General features: G+C 36.5%; 1 protein-coding gene across 2 annotated transcripts in view; it reads left to right on the forward strand.

Moving 5' to 3' along the window:
* Positions 1 to 24,308, forward strand: part of BRWD3 (bromodomain and WD repeat domain containing 3) — a 136,173-nt gene that overhangs the window by 97,056 nt on the left and 14,809 nt on the right. For both annotated transcript variants that reach the window (XM_004442078.3, XM_087426513.1), the window contains exons 27-37: positions 6,719 to 6,801; positions 8,234 to 8,345; positions 9,320 to 9,381; positions 9,483 to 9,638; positions 10,308 to 10,428; positions 11,450 to 11,575; positions 11,665 to 11,743; positions 18,821 to 18,877; positions 20,012 to 20,152; positions 21,361 to 21,435; positions 22,826 to 22,978. In XM_004442078.3, coding sequence (XP_004442135.1) covers positions 6,719 to 6,801; positions 8,234 to 8,345; positions 9,320 to 9,381; positions 9,483 to 9,638; positions 10,308 to 10,428; positions 11,450 to 11,575; positions 11,665 to 11,743; positions 18,821 to 18,877; positions 20,012 to 20,152; positions 21,361 to 21,435; positions 22,826 to 22,978 — 1,165 coding nt within the window. The remainder of the gene's footprint in view (positions 1 to 6,718; positions 6,802 to 8,233; positions 8,346 to 9,319; positions 9,382 to 9,482; positions 9,639 to 10,307; positions 10,429 to 11,449; positions 11,576 to 11,664; positions 11,744 to 18,820; positions 18,878 to 20,011; positions 20,153 to 21,360; positions 21,436 to 22,825; positions 22,979 to 24,308) is intronic.

Raw genomic sequence — 24,308 nt, forward strand, 5'->3', positions numbered from 1 at the left:
TGTATGAGAGTTCCCTTCTCTCCACAACCTCTCCAACACTTGTTGTTTCCTGTCTTGTTAATTATAGCCATTCTGACAGGCGTGAGGTGATATGTCATTGTAGTTTTGATTTGCATTTCCCTGATAGTTAATGATTTTGAGCATCTTTTCATGTGTCTGTTGGCCATCTGTATATCTTCTTTGGAGAAATGTCTGTTCAGGTCTTTTGCCCATTTTTTGATTGGGTTGTCAGTTTTGTTGTTGTTGAGATGCATCAGTTCTTTGTATATTTTGGAGATTAAGCCCTTATCAGATGTATGGTTTGCAAATATCTTCTCCCAATTGTTAGGTTGTCTTTTCGTTTTGTTGATGGTTTCCTTTGCTGTGCAGAAGCTTTTTAGTTTGATGTAGTCCCATTTGTTTATTTTTTCTATTGTTTCTCTTGCCCGGTCAGACATGGTGATTGAAAATATGTTGTTAAGACCGATGTCGAAGAGTGTAGTGCCTATGTTTTGTTGTAGAAGTTTCATAGTTTCAGGTCTTACATTCAAGTCTTTAATCCATTTGGAGTTCATTTTTGTGTATGGTGTAAGGTAAGGGTCTATTTTCATTTTTTTGCATGTGGCTGTCCAGTTTTCCCAACACCATTTGTTGAAGAGACTTTCTTTTCCCCATTGTATGTTCTTGGCTCCTTTGTCAAAGATTAGCTGTCCATAGATGTGTGGGTTTATTTCTGGGCTTTCGATTCTATTTCATTGATCTGTGTGTCTGTTTTTGTGCCAGTACCATGCTGTTTTGGTTACTATAGCTTTGTAGTATATTTTGAAATCAGGGAGTGTGATACCTCCAGCTTTGTTCTTTTTTCTCAGGATTCCTTTACTTATTCGGGGTCTTTTGTTGTTCCAAATAAATTTTAGGATTCTTTGTTCTATTTCTGTGAAAAATGTTGTTGGAACTTTGATAGGGATTGCATTGAATCTATAGATGGCTTTAGGAAGTATGGACATCTTAACTATGTTAATTCTTCCAATCCAAGAGCACGGAATATCTTTCCATTTCTTTGTGTCTTCTTCAATTTCTTTCTGCAATGTTTTATAGTTTTCCGTGTACAGCTCTTTCACCTTTTTGGTTAAGTTTATTGCTAGGTATTTTATTCTTTTTGTTGCAATTGTAAATGGAATGGTATTCTTAATTTCTCTTTCTGCTACTTTGTTGTTAGTGTATAGAAATGCAACTGATTTATGTATGTTGGTTTTGTATCCTGCAACTTAACCATATTCGTTTATTACTTCTAAAAGTTTTCTGGTGCATTCTTTAGTGTTTTCTATATATAATATCATGTCATCTGCAAATAGTGACAGTTTCACTTCTTCCTTTCCAATTTGGATCCCTTTTATTTCTTTCTCTTGCCTGATTGCTCTGGCTAGGACTTCCAGTACTATGTTAAATAGGAGTGGTGAGAGTGGGCATCCTTGTCTGGTTCCTGAACTTAGAGGGATAGCTTTCAGTTTTTCAACGTTGAGGATGATATTAGCTGTGGGTTTCTCATATATGGTCTTTATTATGTTGAGGTACTTTCCTTCTATCCCCATTTTATTCAGAGTTTTTATCATAAATGGATGCTGTATCTTGTCAAATGCTTTCTCTGCATCTATTGAGATGATCATGTGATTTTTAGTCTTCATTTTATTAATGTGGTATATCACGTTGATTGATTTGCGAATGTTAAACCATCCCTGCATCCCTGGAATAAATCCCACTTGATCATGCTGTATAATCTTCTTTTTTTTTTTTTTTTTTAAAGATTTTATTTATTTTATTTTTTCCCCCCAAAGCCCCAGCAGATAGTTGTATGTCATAGCTGCACATCCTTCCAGTCGCTGTATGTGGGACTCGGCCTCAGGGTGGACGGAGAAGTGGTGCCTCGATGCGCACCCGGGATCCGAACCTGGGCCGCCAGCATTGCAGCGCGCGCACTTAACCACCAAGCCACAGGGCCGGCCCTGTATAATCTTCTTAACGTATTGTTGTATGCGATTTGCTAGTATTTTGTTGAGGATTTTTGCATAGATGTTCATCAGTGATATTGGCCTGTAGTTTTCTTTTTTGTGTTGTCCTTGTCTGGTTTTGGTATCAGGGTAATGTCGGCTTCATATAATGAGTTAGGGAGCTTCCCCGCCTCCTCAATTTTTTGGAAGAGTTTGAGAAGGATAGGTATTAATTCTTCTTTGAATGTTTGGTAGAATTCACCAGGGAAGCCGACTGGTCCAGGACTTTTATTTTGGGGGAGGTTTTTGATTACTGTTTCGATCTCCTTACTGGTGATTGGTCTATTCAAATTCTCTACTTCTTCTTGATCCAGTTTTGGAAGGTTGTATGATTCTAAGAATTTATCCATTTCTTCCAGATTGTTGAATTTGTTGGCATATAGCTTTTCATAGTATTCTCTTATAATCTTTTGTATTTCTGAGGTGTCTGTTGTAATTTCTCCTCTTTCATTTCAGATTTTACTTATTTATGCCTTCTCTCTTTTTTTCTTGGTGAGTCTAGCTAAAGGTTTGTCAATTTTGTTGATCTTTTCAAAGAACCAGCTCGTGGTTTTATTAATTTTTTCTGTTGTTTTTTTGGTCTCTATTTCATTTATTTCTGCTCTGATTTTTATTATTTCCCTTCTTCTACTGATTTTGGGCTTTGTTTGTTCTTCTTTTTCCAGTTCCTTTAGGTGCGTTGTTAGATTGTTTATTTGAGATTTTTCTTGTTTGTTGAGATAGCCCTGTATTGCTATAAACTTCCCTCTTAGAACCGCTTTTGCTGTATCCCATAAATTCTGGCATGTCGTATTTTCATTGTCATTTGTCTCCAGGTATTTTTTGATTTCTTCTTTGATTTCTTTGTTGACCCAGTCATTGTTCAGTAGCACTTTGTTTAATCTCCACATTTGTGACTTTTCTGATTTTCTTACTATAGTTGATTTCTAGTTTCAAACTGTTGTGGTCAGAAAAGATGCTTGGTATTATTTCAATCTTCTTAAATTTATGCAGACTTGTTTTGTGGCCTAATACGTGATCAGTCTTGCAGAATGTTCCATGTGCATTTGAAAAGAACGTATATTCTTCGGATTTTGGATGGAATCCTCTGTATATATCTACTAGGTCCATCTGTTCTAGAGTATCATTTAAGGCCAATGTTTCCTTATTAATCTTCTGTTTGGATGATCTATCTGTTGGTGTAAGTAGAGTGTTAAAGTCCCCTACTATTATTGTGTTACTGTCTGTTTCTGTTTTTATGTCTGTTAATAATTGCTTTATATATTTAGGTGCACCTACATCAGGTGCATAGATATTTACAAGTGTTATATCCTCTTCTTGGATTGTTCCCTTGATCATTATGTAATGCTCTTCTTTGTCTCTTTTTACAGTTTTTGTTTTAAAGTTTAATTTGTCTGATATGAGTACTGCTACCCCAGCTTTCTTTTCATTGCAATCTGCGTGAAGTATCATTTTCCATCCTTTCACTTTCAGTTTGTGAGTGTCTTTAGGCCTGAAGTGTGTCTCTTGTATGCAGCATATATATGGGTCTTGTTTTTTTATTCAATCAGCCACCCTATGCCTTTTAATTGGTGCATTTAGTCCATTGACATTTAAAGTAGCTATTGATAATTATGCACTTACTGCCATTTTTTAACTTTTGGTTTTCTCAGTGTTTTAGTAGTCCTTCTCTGTTCCTTTCTTCTTCTGTACAGAATTGATGGTCTCTTTAGTTTGACCTCTGTCTGAAAGCTCTACTCTTTAACTCCCCTCCTCCCTCATTTTATGTTTTTGATATCATATCTAACCTCTTTTTTGTGCATTTGTATCCATTACGTTCTTATCATGGAAATAGATAATTTTTCCTATTTGTGGTCTTCTCTTTTCCCCTTAAATCAGTCCCTTTCACATCTCTTGTAGCACTGGTTTCTTGGTGACAAACTCCTTTAATTTTTGCTTGTTTGGGAAATTTTTGACCTCTCCTTCCATTTTTAATGATAACCTTGCTTGGTAGAGTATTCTTGGCTGTAAGTTTTTTCCTTTTAGCACTTTAAATATATCATACCATTCTCCTCTAGTCTGTAAGGTTTCTGCTGAGAAGTCAGCTGAGAGCCTTATGGGGTTTCCTTTGTATGTAACTTGACTTTCTCTTGCAGCTTTTAGGATTCTCTCATTATCTTTAATTCTGGACATTTTGATTATGATGTGTCTTGTTGTGGGCCTCTTTTGTTTTATCTTGTTTGGCGTTCTCTGTGCTTCCTGTACCTGGATGTCTGTTTCCTTCCTTAGGTTAGGGAAGTTTTCATCTATTATTTCTTGAAATAGATTCTCTGCCCCTTTGTCTTGCTCTGCTCCTTCCGGGACACCTATAACACGGAAGTTAGTGCACTTGATGTTGTCCCTGAGGTCCCTTAGACTGTCCTCGCTCTTTTTAATTCTTTTCCCTTTTACCTGTTCAGCTTGGGTAATTTCTTCTAGTCTTTCGTCCAGCTCACAGATCCGTTCTTCTGTATCCTCTACTCTGCTTTTGAGTCCCTCTAGTGAATTTTTCATTTACAGTATTGTATTCTTCATTTCTGATTGGTTCTTTTTTATATCTTCCATTTCTTTGTTGACAATCTCACTGAGTTCATCTGTTCTTCTCCCCAGATCAGTGAGCATCCTTAACACTCTTAGTTTGAACTCTGTGTCGGGTAGGTTGCTCATTTCTGTTTCACTTAGTTCCTTTTCTGGGGTTTTGTCCTGTTCCCTTACTTGGAATGTATTCCTTTCCCTCCTCATTTTGCCTCTTTCCCTGTGCTTGTGACTACGTATTAGGTAGGTCAGCTACGTCACCTGCTCTTGGATAGGTGACCTTATGTAACTGATGGCTTAGGAGGCCTGCCCTGTGCTTCCCTCAGTTTTCAATGTTCCAGGGGTGACCCCTGTGTGGGCTACGTGTGTCCTTCTGTTGTGGCCTGTTTGCTCTTCCTGTAGGCGCCCAGGGAGGCTGAGTTATGCTCCTAGCCAGCTGCTGTAATGCTCAGATGCTTGTAGTTGTTGTGTGCCCTTCAGTCTCTTTATCAGGTGTGGGGATCCCCAGCATAGTTGGCTGCAAGTTCTAATACCACATTTGTGTTGCAGTATTTCTTTTAAGTGAGTAGGCCCCCAGCGTGGCAGGTTGTGAGGCTCAGGGCCTTACAATTGGTATAAGCCTCCTGCCTTTAGGTCTCTTGTCAGCTCTCTGAGGATTGCAGCTGGGCGGGCCTGGCCTCAGGCACAGGAGCACCCACTTGTTTCAGGCTTTGGAAGGTTGGGCAAACCACCTATGTGGGTCTTTGAGAAGCACAAGTCTTCTGCAGCTGACAAGCCCTGCCGCCCACAGGTCCACACACACAGTCAACACAGTCCTGCCCCGTGTGCGTGCCCCCACCTCCTGAAGCGGACCCAGTCTCTCCCCGGCGGGACCCCCACACACTCCACCACTGCCCCACACTCTCCACCCGCTCCTTGTGCACGCCCTGCCCCACTGACTTCGGCTCAGTTGCCAGGCTGCAGAGAATCCAGTCACCAATCTATGCAGGCCCACAAGTTGCCTGAGGGCTTGTTGGGTGGGGCCAGTCTCTAGGGTGGGCTGCCTGCCCTGGCTGAGCTGGATTAAATCAGTGCTCTAGCTGGTGGGGCAGACCCTGGGCTAGCAGGCCCCAGGGAGACCTCCAATGGCGTCTGTGTCAGCACTCCCACACCAGGCCCCAACAATGGCCGCCGCCAATGTCCCAGTCCCTGGAGAGGTCTCAGCTCTCACCGAGATGCACACAGGGCCTATTAGTTGAGTCTCTTTTCACCAAAGCACTGTGCTCCTTTCTGGTGATTTTAGGTTGCTTTCTGAAACGGGTGAGTTTGTGCGTGGGCCCTTTAAAAACCGGTTTTAATTTCTTTGTGACCCAGCTTTTCTGGGTGTATTCCACAATGTTTTAGTAGCAGGCAAAGTCAGATATTATGCCACTCATCTCGATTGTGCTGGGTCTACAAAATGCCCACAGCGGGGGTGCTCCTGGCTCAGGGCCCTGCGCCTCCATGGAGGGCTGGGTACCTGTGGGCTGCTCCCGGGTGGCCGTGAGGCGCTGCGGCTTGTGAAGGCAGCGTTTTTCCTCTCCAGAAGGGAGTTTCTGCCTCTTCTACCTCAGTTAGGATTGTCTGTTGTTGCAGGAGTTCCTCTTATCCAGTTTTCAGTTCTGTCTCAGGGCTGATTTTTCCACGAGTAGTTGTAAATTGGCTGTGTCCGCGGGAGGAGGTGAGTTCAGAGTCTGCCTACGCTGCCATCTTGACTTCAAATCTCTCTTCTATTTTCTTAACAGAAATAATGTTAATAATAATAGGAATAATTAGTCAATGGCACATTTCTTAAAGTTGAGTTTGAAATCTAAGGAGATGAAAGAACATCAATTCATACTTTTCTTAAAAAGCCTTTAATGTAAAATACCTTATATTAAGCTTTAAGAACCTTCATTGGCATCTTTATATTATTGAAGTGATACAGCAGTAGGCAGGGCACTCCCAAACTGATCAAAGCAGATGGGGTTTAATTTTAGTAAAGGTATTTGTAGAGACCTTGGGGTTTGCAACATTTTGCTTAATAGCTCCACATTAAACATATATCCCTAGATATTTAGTAAGTAACATATAATATTATATCTGTATATTGATTCATATGCACTTTATTTTCTGTACAGGTACCATGACATGCCAGATGTCATTGACTTCCTTGTGCTACATCAGTTTTATAATGAAGCCAAAGAAAGGAACTGGCAGATTGGTAAGTATAGAATTCTCGCTTAATAACTATTAAGTTTGAAGTAGAGTAAATAACTTTTTTCACTCTGATTCAACAGAAAAAAACTAGTTTAACATGTAACTGGAAAAAGGTGTTAGCAAAATTAGAAAAATTAAATTTTCTTTTTCACTTACATTTAGGTGATTTTATGCACATTGTGTGAGGCATATAACCTCTAAACCTTCTGGGAATACCTACTGTATTAAAATACAAGTCTGAATTAAAAAGAAAATCATCAGGGGCTGGCCTGGTGACTTAGTGGTTGGGTTCGCGCACTCCGCTTCGGCGGCCCGGGGATCACAGATTTGGATCCCGTGTGCAGACCTATACACTGCTTATCAAGCCATGCTATGGTAGGTGTCCCATATAAAGTAGAGAAAGATGGGCACGGGTGTTAGCCCAGGGCCAATCTTTCTCAGCAAAAAGAGGAGGATTGGCAACAGATGTTAGCTCAGGGCTAGTCTTCCTCACAAAAAAAAAAATAAAGGAAAAGAAAATCATCAAATGTCAATTGCCCTAAAATAGAGTACTTAACACTTAGGCTCTTAAACAGACCATTACTGATTGTGGTTTCCTTTCTTTCTCTCTTTTTCTCTCTCTGTCTGTCTCTCTCTGTGTCTGTCTCTTTCTCCCTGTCTCTATCTGTTTCTCTTTCTCTCTCTACCTCTACCTTTCCCCACTCCTTCTTTCCCACTCTTCCTTTCCCCCCTCCTTTCCCGCTCTCCCTCTTCTCCCCTCCCTCCCTTCTCTCCTCACCAGCTATTTGTTCTTGGGCGAGTTTTTAACCTCTCTGTGCCTCACTTCCATTATCTTTAAAATGGGAATCATATCAGAACACACCTATAAGGTTGATGTGGGCAATAAATGAATTAATATATAGAAAGCACTTAAATGGTACCTGACACAGAGTAAACTCTATGTAAATGTTTGCTAACAATACTTTTAAATTTTCCTTTCTTATGTGGAAGAAACATTTTTGTCCACAATCGTTTGGTTTTGTAATCCTTAGCCATTTAGAGACAGAAAAATAGTATGAAGAGATTTTTAAAGGCAAAAAGCTGAAAGTAAAAAGAAAGAAAGGAAGAAATAACTGTAGTAACATATGTACAGTGCAAGGAGTATGCCTAATGATGATCCCAAGTAATTGATAAAAGTAAAATTATATATGGTAGCATTTATTTTAGAAGACATGGATGTATGTGATGTATTGCAAAAAGATTATTAGCACTTGGCAATCAAAATCCTTGAAGAGGGTAAAATGTAAAATTCACTTCTCTGGAAAACTTAGATTTAAACCTCTAATAATGCTTGATATAATGCTGTTTCTGTATTCAACAAAAAGTAGCAAGTTAGAGTGGGAACAAAGCTATCATTCTCAAAAGCACCCTTTTAAGAATTTCTACAAACATTATAGGTGATAGATTCCGCAGTATAATAGATGACGCCTGGTGGTTTGGAACTGTGGAGAGTCAGCAGCCTTTTCAACCAGAGTATCCTGATAGTTCTTTCCAGTGTTACAGTGTTCAGTAAGTACAGTTATGGTCTTTTATGCCTGATATATTACTGTAGTACTATATGGACTTTCTATAAACCCTATCAGGAATAATACTTTTTTATCTGACTCATCTAGTCTTATAAGACCTGGACCTGTAAGGAAGTAATAGTTCCTGTAAGCATGGAATTTGATGATAAACCTTTTGGTCCAATATACATGCTAAAACAAAGCAAGAACTAAAGAATTATTTCTACCTCCCTTATGCCTGTATTTTCTCTTAAATATTTCTATTTTAGACACAAATTACAACTATTATTTTATGAAGAATATTGAAATTAATTCAGTGTTTAAAGTAATTGTTGTAGCTGGAATATAGCAATGAATATTAGTACCTAGTCTTTTATTTAGTGGTATGAAGTCTAAGGAGAAGTGACTGCATTGCGTCTAAACGTACTATTTGTCTACAACATTTACTTTAGTTCTTCATGAAATCCCAGAGTTGTAAGATTCCTAATGAACGAAGCTTTCTTTTCAAGAATGATAGAAGAAATGTTTATCCTGTGAAGATTGACTTTTAGTCTCCATATTGTGGATGAAAAAGGAATATTAAAACTTTGGAGATGCTATAATACTTAAGCTCTAGGATAAAGTAGATTATCTCACAGAAAGAAGTGATCTATTAAATCGACTTTTTTAACCTGAAAGGAATTTTCCAAAGAGACCTTTTTATTCTGTACTCTGGCTTAACATTGAATATATGTCTGATTGGAATTAAAAAAAAAAAAGCCAAGTAAAACTAAGAGTAAGCTTATTGCTCTTTAAGTTTCATATTAGTGGACCATGTTTTGTCTGTTAGAGGTTTATTATTATCTTTATGGAGGCAAAGTTGTACTTTAAGGAAAACTGTATCACCCCTTTCCAAATTTCACCCCCAAAAAATCATGCAAATTATGCTAGTATACAAAAGTGTCATGTGAATTTGATTTACATCTTATTTTTTAATAGCTGGGACAATAACGAGAGAGAAAAGATGAGCCCCTGGGATATGGAGCCAATTCCAGAAGGAAGTAAATATGCTTTTAAAAATGAATTATAATTCTTCTAAAAGAAAAATGTCAGTAGCATACATTGGAAACTAATGATTTCTGATTTTTCATCGTATACATAGCTGCCTTTCCAGATGAAGTTGGTGCTGGTGTTCCTGTGTCCCAGGAGGAACTGACTGCTTTGCTATACAAACCCCAGGAAGGAGAGTGGGGGGCTCATTCCAGAGATGAGGAATGTGAACGGGTTATTCAGGGCATCAACCACCTTCTTTCCCTGGGTATGGTGAATATGAAAGAATACTAGAAGGATGGGAGGGAACAAGGAAAACCAGCAGAATTTTAAGTTATACAAAAGGAAATGGATTTATTTTCACTGTATACTTTTAACTTAAGAGGCACAGTGATTCTAGTATTAATATTAACATTTTTATATGCCTGGCCAAAGTAATGACTGATAAACTTTTTCAGTTCTCTGGGGGCTTGTAACAGAGAAGGCAGGCATATAGGTGTCTTGTACTTTCTTGCGTCATTTTGGCTCTCTAGCTATTCCCTGAGCCTGGCTTTGGATGGGTTCTTTGGTAAAGACAGTGGGTGAGTAATATATTTTACTCACATGACTAGTTATATTTTCTAAAACATATCACTGGAGATGTTTGGCATTTATCCAGAAGAAACATAAATTTGAAGTTAAATATGGTACTCCTTTAATTTTGTCTCATTTTACCTTATTTGAACCAGTGTATTATGCATGATTTATAGATATTATGTCCAAATAAAAAGAATAACATAATAACAGTATGGTCTAATATTTTCATAATTGAATCATTATCATTTTATAATGTAGCATGTTGCTCTCCCTTCTTGTTTATATATGAATTTTTGTTTGTTAACATGAAATTTTAATGTCCTTTAAAAAACTACCTTTTTTGATTTTGGTAATATTGTAGATTTTGCCAGCCCTTTTGCTGTTCCAGTGGATCTCAGTGCCTATCCCTTGTATTGTACTGTAGTTGCTTATCCAACTGACCTCAACACCATCAGGCGGAGACTTGAAAATCGCTTTTACAGGTCTGTTTAGTTTTATCATTTACTATAAAGTTTATAACTTTTCCATGTTTTGCTTTCCTTTTTGCATAATGATACACTAAGATCTGTGTTTTCATGTGTAAAATAATCATTGAAAAGACCCACTCCAAAATTTCTTCTAAAAATTTGAAACACTAATTTCCCTTTATTCAATAGATTCTCAGTCTTCCAGGGTAAGAAGGGATATGGAAAAAAGGACACGGAGGAAATTATGAGCAGCACAAATCACGTGTAAAACAAAACATATGGTTAACTTTAGTTTATTAAAAGCAGATTAAATGGTTTGTAGATTCATCATGATTAAGATGCTACAGAGACTTGGAGCATATTTAAATCCCCTGTTGGAGAATTAGGCAGCAATTAATTAGATTTAGTTACCAGCCCCAAAATGTGTATAGAAAAAGAGCCAAGTTATTTTTTCCTTGGTTTTGGTTGGAAGGGAGATGGTTAAGGGAGGGTGGTAGAGGGCACCTTTTGCTGCCTCTCTCACCCCAGATTCCACTGTGTCCTAACCACAGTTATTCCATGAACTGGTTGTAAATATAACCAGTTGGGTGTATTTTATAACATTACCTATAATTTCATTCAGTAAGTAGCTAGATAAAAATCTGTCCTTTTCTACAGCCTAGTTTCTTTTTTTCTTGCTCTTCTCATCTCTTCTCAAAACTAAACATTCTTTTGACTTTATCAAAACACTGTTTGTTTGTTTTCATTTGTTGGTATTTGATCAAATTACTATTTACTTATAATGTCCTGGGTCAGTTTTTTTCCAAGTTTTAATATGCAGTCCAATCGTTCTAACTTCTTTCCTGTGCTTCCAATACTGTAACTATATACCTTTATTAGTGCACATCAGTCACACATGTATATTGAGTCACATACATATGTTAGAACACCTTTGACATATCACAATTAAGTGCCTAGTTGTTCTATGTTGTATATTCCTAGAATAGACTTTAAATGTATCAACCAAGAGTAACAGAGAATATTTTTTCTTTCATAGGAGAATATCAGCATTAATGTGGGAGGTACGCTACATTGAGCACAATGCCAGGACTTTCAATGAGCCAGACAGTCCTATAGTTAAAGCAGCCAAAATTGTAACTGATGTCTTACTTCGATTTATTGGGTAAGAAGAAGCTGTATCTTCCATAGGGGCTGACTTCTGATTTTTTTTTAATTTATTGAAATGTATTTTTGACTTATCTTATTTCTTAGGGATCAGAGTTGTACTGATATACTGGATACTTACAATAAAATTAAGGCAGAAGAACTAAACAGTACTGATGCAGAGGAGGTAAGAATCGCACCATGATGAGTAAGCATGAATTCCTTTTCTGTTATTTGAAGGACAGTAAATATTACATGTAAGTGTTAGGACTGGCCATGAGTAGTGAAGCTGATTTCTAAAAGCTGGCTGAATACCTGCATCTTTTTATATTAAATTTTTTAACCTGTATTTATATAGCATATACCAAAAATGTAGTGGTGCTACAGTGTTTAGTCAGAGACAGGTGGCCAGTCATCCTATTTGACTCAGTGGCTTTCAGTGATGAGAAGTCAACACTTCATTTTCCAGCACTTAAAAACAAAACAAAGCACTAAATATTTTAAAAGAGTGGTTAGTTGATTGAAATTTTAGTATGGATTGATTTTCTACACAATATATGTACAATAAAATTTCATTCAGGTTTGAAAGTCTACATTTTTAGTAGTTTCGTGCAATTGCTGTTTGATTTCCTTTATGGAAATTTGCAAACATAAGCCAATTTTCCTTAATGAAATGAAATTAATATTGTCAACAGACTCTCATATATCTGATTTCCCCACCCAGCCATATCCCTAATTTACATAAAGCCATTTTTGACTAGATGCTACGATAGAGAGAAGCAAAAACCAAGATAAGAGGCTGAAACAATAATGGAAAGTGATAATTCAAAAATCTTTAGTGGAAAACAATTCATCCCAGGGATGAGTGACTCAAATATGCTAGATTCTATTGTATGGCTATTGTACAGAGATATTTTACATGTTTATATTATCTGTACTGTTAATCTCCAGAATGGTAAATCTCCAATGTTGTTTTTTATTCTTTCATGAAAACGTATCTGACTATAAAACATTGTAAGTACTGTTGGAATTAAATGTTACTTACATAATAAGAAAAACTCGGATGTGACAATTAGATATTATCCTCCTGAAACTAATGAAAAGTTTATCATTCTTATTCCTGATATTATTTTCTCTGACCTTTCACATAAATGCATTTTGACTTAGGATTTGATGTAGTAAGAATTTCTCCTCAGAGTAGTACTACTTGAGTTAGAATAGAAAATTCAAGTAAAATGTAATTCAACAACTTTATCTTTTTTTTTTTTTTTTTTGGTGAGAACATTTAAGTTCTACTCTCTTAGGAAATTTCAATTATACAATACAGTGTTATCAGCTATAGTCACCATGGTTTACATTGGATCTTTAGATCCTCAGACCTTATTCATCTTTAAGCTGAAAGTTTATACCCTTTTACCAATCTCTTCCTATATCCCCTACCACCCAGCCCCTGACAACCACTTTTCTATCCTGTTTCTATGAGTTTGACTTTTTTTTTAAGATTCCACATATATGTGATACCATGCAATATCTGTCTTTATCTGTCTAATTTATTTCATTGAGCATGCCCTCAGGGCCCATCCGTGTTGTAACAAATGGCAGGATTACCTTCTTTCTCAAGGCTGAGTAATATTCCATTGTATGTATATACCACATCTTCTTTATCCATTCATCTATCAATGGACTCTTAGGTTTCTTCCATATCTTGGCTATTATAAGTAATACTGCAGTGCACATAGGGTTTCATATATCTTTTTGAATTAGTTGTTTTGTTTTTTTCAGATAAATACCCAGAAGTGGAATTGCTGGATCATCTAGTAGTTCTATTTTTAATTTTTTGAGGAATCTTCATACTGTTTTCCATAGTGGCTACAGCAATTTACATTCTCATCAACAGTGTATGAGTGTTCTCTTTTCTCCACATCCTCATCAACACTTGTTATTTATTGTCTTTTTGATAATAGCAATTTTGACAGATGTGAGGTGATATCACATGGTGGTTTTCATTTGCATTTTCCTGATGGTTAGTGATGTTGAGCATCTTTTCATGTACCTTTTGGCCATCTGTATGTCTTCTTCGGAAACATGTCTATTCAAGTCCTCTGCCCATTTTTTAATTGGATTGTTTGTTTTTTTGCTATTGAGTTATATGAGTTCTTTATATATTTTGGATAATAACTCCTTATCAGATACATCATTTGCAAATATTTTCTTCCATTCCATAGATTGCCTTTTCATTTTGTTGATGATTTCCTTTGCTGTGAAGAAGCTTTTTAGTTTAATGTAGTTCCACTTGTTTATTTTTGCTTTTTTGCCTTTGCTTTTATTTCCTTTGGATTTTGTCAAATCCAAAAAAATCATTGCCAAGACTGATGTTAAGGAGCCTACCATCTGTGTTTTCTTCTGAGTTCTATAGTTTCATGTCTTTAATCCATTTTGAGTTGAGTTTTATGTATGGTATAAGATAGGAGTCCAGTTTCATTCTTTGGCATGTGGCTGTCCAGTTTTCCCAGCACCATTTATGGAAGAGACTATCCTTTCCCCATTGTATATTCTTGGCTCCTTTGTTGTAAATTAATTTACCATATATGTGTGGATTTATTTTTGTGTTCTCTTTTCTGTTCCATTGATCTACGTGTCTGTTTTTATGCCAGTACCATACTGTTTTGATTACTATAGCTTTGTAATATAGTTTGAAATCAGGGAGTATGATGCCTCCAGCTTTATGCTTTCTGAAGATTGCTTTGGCTGTTAGTAGTATTTTTTGTGGTTCTGTACAAATTTTAGGATTATTTTTTTTTATTTTTGTAAAAAATGCCATTAGAATTTTGATAGGGATTGCATTGAATCTGTAGATTGCTTTGGGTGGTATGGACGTTTTAACAATATTAAATCTTGCAATCCATGAGCACAGAGTATCTTTCCATTTATTTGTGTCATCTTCAGTTTTCAGTGTATAATTTTCCCCTGCTTGGTTAAATTTATTCCTAGATATTTTATTCTTTTTGATACAATTACAGATGGGTTTATTTTTTTAATTTCACTTTCTGATAGTTCTTTGTTAGTGTATAGAAAAACAACTTATTTTTGTATATTGATTTTGTATCCTGCAACTTTACTGAATTTGTTTATTAGTTCTAACAGTTTTTTGGTGGAGTCTTTAGGGTTTTCTTTATGTAACATCATGTCGTCTGCTTAATAGAGACAATTTTACTCTTCCTTTCTGATTTGGATGCCTTTTGCTTTTCTTTCCTAATTGCTCTAGCTAGGACTTCCAATACTATGTTAAATACAAGTGGCTAGAGTGGGCATCCTATCTTGTTCCTGATCTTAGAGGAAAAGCTTTTAGCTTTATTATTGACCATGATGCTAGCTGTGGGCTTGTCACATATGGCCTTTATTATGTTGAAGTACGTTCTCTCTATACCTAGTTTGTTGTGAGTCTTTATTATGAGTGGATGTTGCTCTTTTTAGAGTAGCACTCCTTGAGTTAGAATAGAAAATTAAAGTAAAATGTAATTCAACAACTTTATTTTATTAGAAAGGGGTACTAATAGCTCATGAGCTACTTTTCTTTTCTCCTAGGCATTACCTATATGCTTTACCCTCAACAAGTAAATAGCGGTGCATGGGCCTTGCCTCTTTATATTAAAAAACTATCCGTCAGAGGGATACTTTACTGAATCTTAGGTTTTAATACACTTTTATATTTTCTCTATAATAAAGAGATGTATTTCTTAAAATAGCAAAAGATTAATCATGAGTAATTCATGATTATATTATATTAAATTAGCATGTCATCTAGAATAAGGTTTTTATTTTTCAATTCTAACATTTAGGTAGCCAGCCCTGGTGGTCTCAGAGGTTAAGATTCTGCACTCTCATTGCCATCGCCATGGTTTGTTTCCCAGTCAGAGAACCAGACCACTTGTCTGTTGGTTGTCATACTGTGGCGGCTGCCTATTGCTGTGATGCCAAAATCGATGCCACCAGTATTTCAAATACCAGTAGGGTTACCCATGGTGTACAGGTTTCAGCGGAGCTTCCAGACTAAGACAGACTAGGAAGAAGCAATGTCGGGTTTGGTTACTACTAGGATGGGAGGCAAACTAGGAAGAAGGACCTGGCCAACCACTTTCGAAAAAATTGGCCATGAAAACCCTATGAATAGCAGTGGAGTATTGTCTGATAGAGTGCCAGAGGATGAGATCATGGCACAAAAAAGACTGGAGAGAGTTCCACTCTGCTGTACACAGCGTCCCTAGGAGTCAGAATTGACTTGATGGCACTAACAACAAAAAACATTTAGGTGGATCTTTAGATACTGATCACTATACAGGCAGATCTTGGCGATTTTACGGTTCCGTTCCATGCCACCACAACAAAGCAAATATCACAATAAAGCGAATCACACAAATTTTTTGGTTTCCTAGTGCATATAAAAGTTATGTTTACACTATACTGTAGTCTAAGTGTGCAACAGCATTATGTCTAAAAAAGCGATATACATACCTTATTTAAAAAATACTTTATTGCTAAAAAATGCTAGCCATCATCTGAGCCTTCAGTGAGTCATGATCTTTTTGCTGGTAGAGGGTCTTGCCTCGATGATGTTAATGGCTGCTGACTGATCAAGATGGTGGTTGCTGTATGTTGGGGTAGCTGTGGCAATTTCTTTTTTCTTTTTTTTTTTCTTTTTTTTTTTTTTTTTTTTGCTGAAGAAGATTCTCCCTGAGCTAACATCTGTCGCCAATATTCCTCTTTGTTTTGCTTGAGGAAGATTAGCCCTGAGCTAACATCTATGCCAGTCTTTCTCTATTTTATGTGTGGGTCACCGCCACAGCATGGCTAACAAGTGGTATAGGTCTGTGCCGGATCTGAACCCGCGAACCCGGGCCGCCAGGGCATGCCAAACTTAACCACTAAGCCACGGGGCTGGCCCAATGTGGCAATTTTTTAAAATAAGACAACAGTGAAATTTGCCGCATTGATTGACTCTTCTTTTCATGAACAATTTCTCTCTAGCATGTGATGCTGTCTGAAAGCATTTTCCCCACAGTAGAACTTGGGTCAAAATTGGAGTCAATCCTCTCAAACCCTGCTGCTGCTTTATCTACTAAGTTTATGTAATATTCTAAATCCATTGTTGTCATTTCAACAATCTTCACAGCATCTTCACCAGGAGTAGATCACATCTCAAGAAACCACTTTCTTTGCTCATCCGTAGGAGGCAACTCCTCATCTGTTAAAGATTTATCATGAGATTGCAGCAAGTCAGTCACATCTTCAGGTTCCATTTCTAATTCTAGTTCTCTTGCTGTTTCGACTGCATCAGCAGTCACTTCCTCCACCGAAGTCTTGAACCCTTCCAATTAATCCATGAAGGTTGGAATCAACTTCTTCCAAACTCCTGTTAATATTGATATTTTGATCTCTTCTCACGAATCACAAATGTTCTTAATGGCATCTACAGTGATGAATCCCTTCCAGAAGATTTTAAATTTACTTTGCCCTGATCCATCAGAGGAATCACTATCTATGGCAGCTATAGCCTTACAAAATGTATTTCTTAAATAATAAGACTTGAAAGTCGAACTTACTCCTTGATCATGGGCTGCAGAATGGATCTTGTATTAGCAGGCATGAAAAAACATACAACTTGTTGTACTTCTCCATCAGAGCTCTTGGGCGACCAGGCTCATTGTCAATGAGCAGTGATATTTTGAAAAAAATCTTTTTTTCTGAGCAGTAGGTCTCAATATTGGACTTAACATAGTCATTAAACCATGATGTAAACAGCTGTGCTTTCATAATGCCCTATTGTTCCATTTATAGAGCATGGGCAGAGTAGATTTAGCATAATTTTTAAGGGCCCTCAGATTTTCAGAATGGTAAATGAGCATTGGCTTCAACTTAAAGTCACCAGCTACATTAGCCCCTATCCAAAAGAGTCAGTCTGTCCTTTAAAGCTCTGAAGCCAGGCATTGACTTCTCATCTCTAGCTATGAAAGTTCTAGATGGTATCTTCTTCCATTATAAGGCTGTTTCATCTACATTGAAAATCTGTTGTTTACTGTAGCCACCTTCACTGATTGTCTTAGCTAGACCTTCTGGATAACTTGCTGCAGCTTCTACCTCAGCACTTGCTGCTTCACCTCGTATTTTTATGTTATGGAGATGGCTTCTTTCCTTAAACCTCATGAACTAATTTTTGCTAACTTCAGACTTTTTTTCTGCAGTTTCCCCACCTCTCTCAGCCTTCATAGAGTTGGAGAGAGTTAGGGCCTTGCTCTGGATTAGACTTCAACTTAAGGGAGTGTTGTGGCTGATTTGATCTTCTATCCAGACCACTAAAACTTTCTTCATATCAGCAATAAGGCTGTTTTTGCTTTCTTATCATTCATGTGTTCACTGGAGTAGCACTTTTAATTTCCTTTAAGAACTTTTCTTGGCATTCACAACTTGGCTAATGGGCAGAAGAGGCCTAGCTTTCAGCCTGTCTCAGCTTTCAACATGCCTTCCTCAGTAAGCTTAATTATTTCTAACTTTTTATTTAAGTGAGAGACATGTGACTTTTCCTTTCACTTGAACACTTAGAAACTATTGTAGGATTATTAGTTGTCCTAATTTCAACATTGTTTTATCTGAGGGAATAGGTAGGCCCAAGGAGAGGGAGAGAGACAGGGGGAACGGCTAGTTGATGGAGCAGTCAGAACACACACACCATTTATTGATTAAGTTCACCATCTTATATGGGCACAGTTTGTGGCACCCCAAAACAATTACAATAGTAACATCAAAGATCACTGATCATAGATCACCATAACAAATAAACATTGCGAGACTTACCAAAATATGATACAGAGACACGAAATGAGCAAATTCTGTGGAAAAATGGTGCCGATAGATTTGCTCAACATAGAGTTGCCACAACTCTTCAATTTGTGAAAAAACACAGCATCTGTGAAGCTCAATAAAGCAAAGCTCAATCAAACAAGGTACGCCTGTACTTCTTCCCTCATTTCCTGTTCTGATTTAAAGAGAAACCTTGTTTACTGTTCTTCTCCCACTATATTTTCAAGCTTGTGCACAGCATATAGGGAAAGTTTTAAGTGAGTCTCTCTCTCCAGTCTTTGCTCTGCTGCCTGGTCCAATGATGGAGCAATTGTGATTGTATTTGCCATTTCTTTGTAAATATTCATCTAATTTGTAAGACTTTGAATGTAACGTAACATCTTCTCCTGCTCTTCCGTTTTAATTTTAGGATACAGAAATGGTTGATTTAGATTCAGATGGTCCTGGTACTTCATCTGGAAGAAGGGTGAGTGAATAAATGAACTGCTGATAAGAAAAGTTTTCAGGCTTCCTGTGTTGGGGATCCCTAAGACCAACTCCACTTGTCTGGAGAGTTGCTAGAAAGACTCAGGGAACACGGTATATATAGTTGTTACTCATTGCTAAGGTTTATTACAGTGACACAGTAAGTAAGGTTTATTACAATGATAAACAGCTGGATTGCAGGGAAAAAGACACAGACAGTCTGGTGGAATCCATTTGCAGACTTCTTTATGCTCTCTCTTCCTCTGATGGGCCACACAGAGCATACCCTTTCCTCTGCAATGAAAATGTAGCAACATGTGTGTGATTAGAGACTCAGTCTCCAAGGAATTTATTGGGATCTGGTTATGAAGACACTATCTGACTAACACATGCTAAGATTCTAGACTGCCAGAAAACAGGAAAGCACAGGAAATGTACAGGAAAATCACAAATCACATTGTTTGTATGAACAGTGTAGGGACAGTAAACCACCTTTATTATTTAGGAAACAGTTCAGGTGCCAAACTTCCAGATGCCAGCCAAGCGCCAACTTTGCAAGCAAGACCTACTAAAAGATCGCAGCCTTAGGTCTGTTATGTTAATTCTGTTCTGTACACCTTCCTATGATATTAGACAAATATTTGTTCTATATAGGGAAAAATTTCCTTTAAAATACTGAAAGAGATCATATAAGAAAGACATCAAATGGTAAAGGCCAGAATTTATCATGACAACAAAGGATTTACTAAAAAAACAAATTAGATCAATTCAAGTGTTATTTTAAAAAAATTATGGTGCCATTATGAAATATACTTAACTATCAGCAAATATTAAGGCATTAAAATTATTAACCTTATAGAGGAAAAAAAAATTGTTCCTCTCTGTTTTATGAGGTTCACATTTTCTTAAAATGAAATTTCAGAATACTAGAATTCTTGCTATTTCCATGAGTATAATATCTAGTTTTTATTTGTTTATATTTTTGCTGGGGAGAATGATGCCTAATCTAAACTAAGAAACTTTTGAATAGGAGGTGCTCTATCTTATATAGATATATTAACATTAGGAAAACAGGAGAAAATCAATGAAGAGTTAAACAAAGAGCTTTTAGGTATAATTCTATTAAAATCTACAGGTCAAATGCCGAGGCAGAAGACAGTCTTTAAAGTGTAATCCTGATGCTTGGAGAAAACAATGCAAAGAACTGTTGAGCCTCATTTATGAACGTGAAGACTCAGAGCCATTTCGACAGCCAGCTGATCATCTTTCTTACCCAGTAAGCATAGAGCTGTTCAAATAATTGCCCATGTGTAATTTCCCAAAGATGTCCATGCTAAGATCTGAAGAGCCACTTTCCCCCTTTTTTCCTTCTTTCCTCCCTCCCTCCCCTCTTCTTCCTTCGCTCCCTCTCGCTTTCCCTCCTTTTCCTTCCTTGTTTGTGTATCTTTGAATTGTGGAAGTGGGTAGCGTGATTAGTCATGACGGTGAGGGAGATCAGCCCTGAGCTAACATCCGTGCTAATCCTCGTCTTTTTGCTGAGGAAGACCGGCTCTGAGCTAACATCTATTGCCAATCCTCCTCCTTTTTTTCTTCCCCAAAGCCCCAGTAGATAGTTGTATGTCATAGTTGCACATCCTTCTAGTTGCTGTATGTGGGACGCAGCCTCAGCATGGCTGGAGAAGCTGTGCGTCGGTGCGCGCCCGGGACCGAACCCGGGCCGCCAGTAGCGGAGTGCGCGCACTTAACCGCCAAGCCATCGGGCTGGCCAGTCATGACTTTTTAAAATGCCTGTCATGTACTTTGTATGTAAATTATGCAGTTGTAAACCAAATTTTAATCTAAATATCTTTGTGATTCCTTCTTGCTTTTATTTCAGATATTTGTTTAATACATTTTACTAACTTCTAATACACTTCTACACACTGTAGACCCTTGGTGATAAATGTCAGCCCTGTTTAATTTATATTAAATATATGTTATCCAATATGGTCACTTAGAGTAACCAATATAACATACTGGTTTTCATCAAAGATAAAAGCATGAGAACTTATATTATAGGATTCTTTTTCTAGGAGTATTTATATATTGAATAACCTTTTAGTATAGATAGCAAAACTATTTCAACTTTTTCAGGGAAAAGGCACAGCAATATTTCAGAAAAACCTCAGACCATCCTCTGAAATTAGTAAACATCAATATTCTCTGCATACACGTTCCAGTTGTGAAAAAATATCATTCAAATAAGGAACAAAATTATGTTCAGCAAAGCTTGCTTTGTTTGTAGGGAGTTTGGGTAGAATAAATTAGTCTTGTGTTTTTCTTATCGAGAATGGTGAATGTAGAATCCCTTCATCTTAAAGTACAGTCAGTAAAATCATAATTCCTATTTATGGCTCTTTGAGCCTTAAGTCATAATAACACTTCAAGTCTTGATCTTTTGTTGTGGTGGTCTGGAAACACTTTATATCTTCTTTACCCTAATAGGGCCATCAAGAGCAAGAGGGAGAATCCTCAGGGTCAGTTGTTCCAGAAAGACAACAAGATCTGTCTCTTTCTGAGGTAGGCCTAGTAGTCTCTTAAAAGACATACACTGGTTGTTTTTGAGTTGTTTTATTTTTAAAAATCTCCATATTGTAAATGAACCTTTAATAATTTGTAAAGCTGTTTTCCAACTCTGTTCACTCTCTTTTTACCTTTGAGTTTTTGGTTGTCGTTTATTTTTTGTTTTTTAAATCAACACGTGTTCTCAAGAGTGTTCTTTCTAGCATCTGCATAGATGTTTATTTGTTTCTATAGATCTAAAGCTACTCTAGCAGAGTAGAAAACATCAATTACACAATATAATTATGTCTGTATTGCAGCTGATTATTCCCACTGGAACTTCATTTAGCAGCTGACTGGGTCTTTTGAGTTTTGGTCATCATATTACACAAAGTTCCCACATTTTTCCTCTATGAAAATCTTTGTTTCATAAGCCATACTGTGTTGGAATACACTTTTTATTTTTATGATTTAAGCCAAAAAAATGAAAAAGATAAATTAAGAGCAATTGTGGTTTCTCATACTTTGAAAAATATTTTCTCTCTTTTTATAATACCTTTCCTTTGCCCCTTTTTCTGGGCCTTTGGCTTCTGCTTTAAACGAAATGTGGTGATTTTACTTCTTAATGATTCTGAATAAGATGAGGGATCTAATACTGACTGTGATTTTCACTCCAAAATATGTTTATTTATTGATGATTATGGTATAAATAGGTATAAATTTCAAATGTAATCCCATGTGATAACCCTAGGATTATCTTAACTAGACTTGAAAGACTTAGGTTAAAATAGAATCTTCTCCCTTCCCTAATCAAAATCAAACTAATTCTGAATCTATGAGACTAAAGATCTTAGATGAAGCACAAATGCCACATTCATTAAAAAACAAAAAGATAGAGAGGCACAGACATGGCCAATTTGACTTTGACCTTCAACTAATGACGTCTTGGGTAGAACGCCCTCATAGCCAGAGATATCTTAGAAATATGTAGCTAATTTGTGACATGGAACTATTTAATTATATTTGAATAATGCCATCTTCTACTTCCATTGAGCACTTAGCTGAGGAATTGGGGATTGCATCAACCTTCAAGCAAGAAACGGAATTCCGTATTATGGACTCTGTAGGGATGAAGCCAGTGGCTTTGGATTTTCTGTTCTGTCCTTTGAGAAAGTCATATGGTTATCGATTACAAGGTGAGGGCTAAGGCCCTCCCACAGACCCCTGCTGTTTTCATTTCCAAAAAAGCTCTATTAAATTGATGGTTTGAGGTTGGGGAGAGGTAGTTGGCTGATTGAAAAGCAGTGTATTTATTTCATGGTGGCTTGGTGATACAAATCTCAGTCCCATTGTATTGTGTAGTATTGTTACCCAGTCTGTGTATTTAATAACACATTCTTCTTTGTAGGGTTATCAGGATGTTATAGACACTCCTATGGACTTCAGCACTGTGAAAGAAACTTTGGAAGCAGGAAACTATGGTAGTCCTCTGGAATTTTATAAGGACGTTCGCCAAATATTCAGCAACTCCAAAGCTTATACCTCTAATAAAAAGTCAAGGGTATGAAAAACCAATATTAGGTGGATTAATTATCTAAGCATTTAGTTATATATATCAAGCAGTTTTCTTTCACCAGTTTTAAAATTGCTAAACAAGTTATGTACTATAATTCTGACATAGTTACTGAGGTTTGATTCTCAGTATCTTCTCTGAAACAGTTTATTAGGCGTGCATAAAGACACATTTAGCATGATCATTCTGAAATTAAGCACCTCGTCCTTTCTCTACCTGCTTCTTCTTTACTCTTTAGTAATACTTATATCTGCCAGAGAGAGGTCAAGGAAAGAAGAGGTAGTAATTTAAGTACTCTTTAATATGTCCAATAAATAATTTGGTAAATACAAGTGGTTGACAGTATTAATTTATATGAAATATTTGGATTAGCTCTAAATATTTACGTTCCCTTTATTATAACAGATAGTGAACCATATTGGGAAGTTATAACTGTTATTTGTACTTACATTTAATACTTTCTCTATGTTTTGTCAGAACTTAAATATCTTGTGAACAAAAAAATAGTAATAATAATTTTTGTGTTTTGTAATCACTTGTATCTGATTAACTTTTAAATCAGTTGCACAATAGGTATATGCTTGCCCACTTCCTCCTTATATAAAATGAATTTTCACTAATTTCTGCAGGCATACTTTTTTCACATTTATTTCCTACATTTACATATATACTTACATATGTTTATATATTCTTTAAAACAGTGGGTTTTATATTTTGAAGTCTTTTTTAACATATATTATGAATATTTTCCCATGTCATTCTTACTCTTTGAAAACAGGAGTTTTAATGTCTCCATAGTATTCTCCCATATGGAGGTTTTATATTATTTAATCAGTGTCCTAGTGCTATAGATTTAGGTTGTTTCTAGTGTTTCACTTTACATGAATAATGCTGTGGTAACATCTTTAAGATTCTTGAACATAATTATTTTGTGTGTGCAATTCTCTGTTATTTCCTTAGGATGAATTCCCAGAAGTGAAATTATTAGTCAAAATATGTGTATATTTTTAAGATTTTTGGTACATATTGCAAATTGTCCTTTAGAATGTTGTTCCAGTTAAAATACTCACTGACAATGTCTGAGAATCTTTTTTTCCTACCCTTCCCAACATTGCATATTATCTTTTAAAAATCTTTCTTAACTTTTAGGTGAAAATGGTATCTTGTTTTAATTCTTCAGGAAGAGTTTTTCGTGTATATGAAATAGTGCATATGTTTTGTCTGGAAGGATGATGCTGATATTGTTCCAGGCATGTTTATATGTTTTATTTTTTATATAATCAAAGTAGTTGGTAAAACAAGGCTAATTTCTACCTTT

The sequence above is a fragment of the Ceratotherium simum genome, chromosome X, assembly GCF_057802395.1.
Source record: "Ceratotherium simum simum isolate JZ-2026a chromosome X, ASM5780239v1, whole genome shotgun sequence".
Classification (NCBI taxonomy): Eukaryota; Metazoa; Chordata; class Mammalia; order Perissodactyla; family Rhinocerotidae; genus Ceratotherium; species Ceratotherium simum.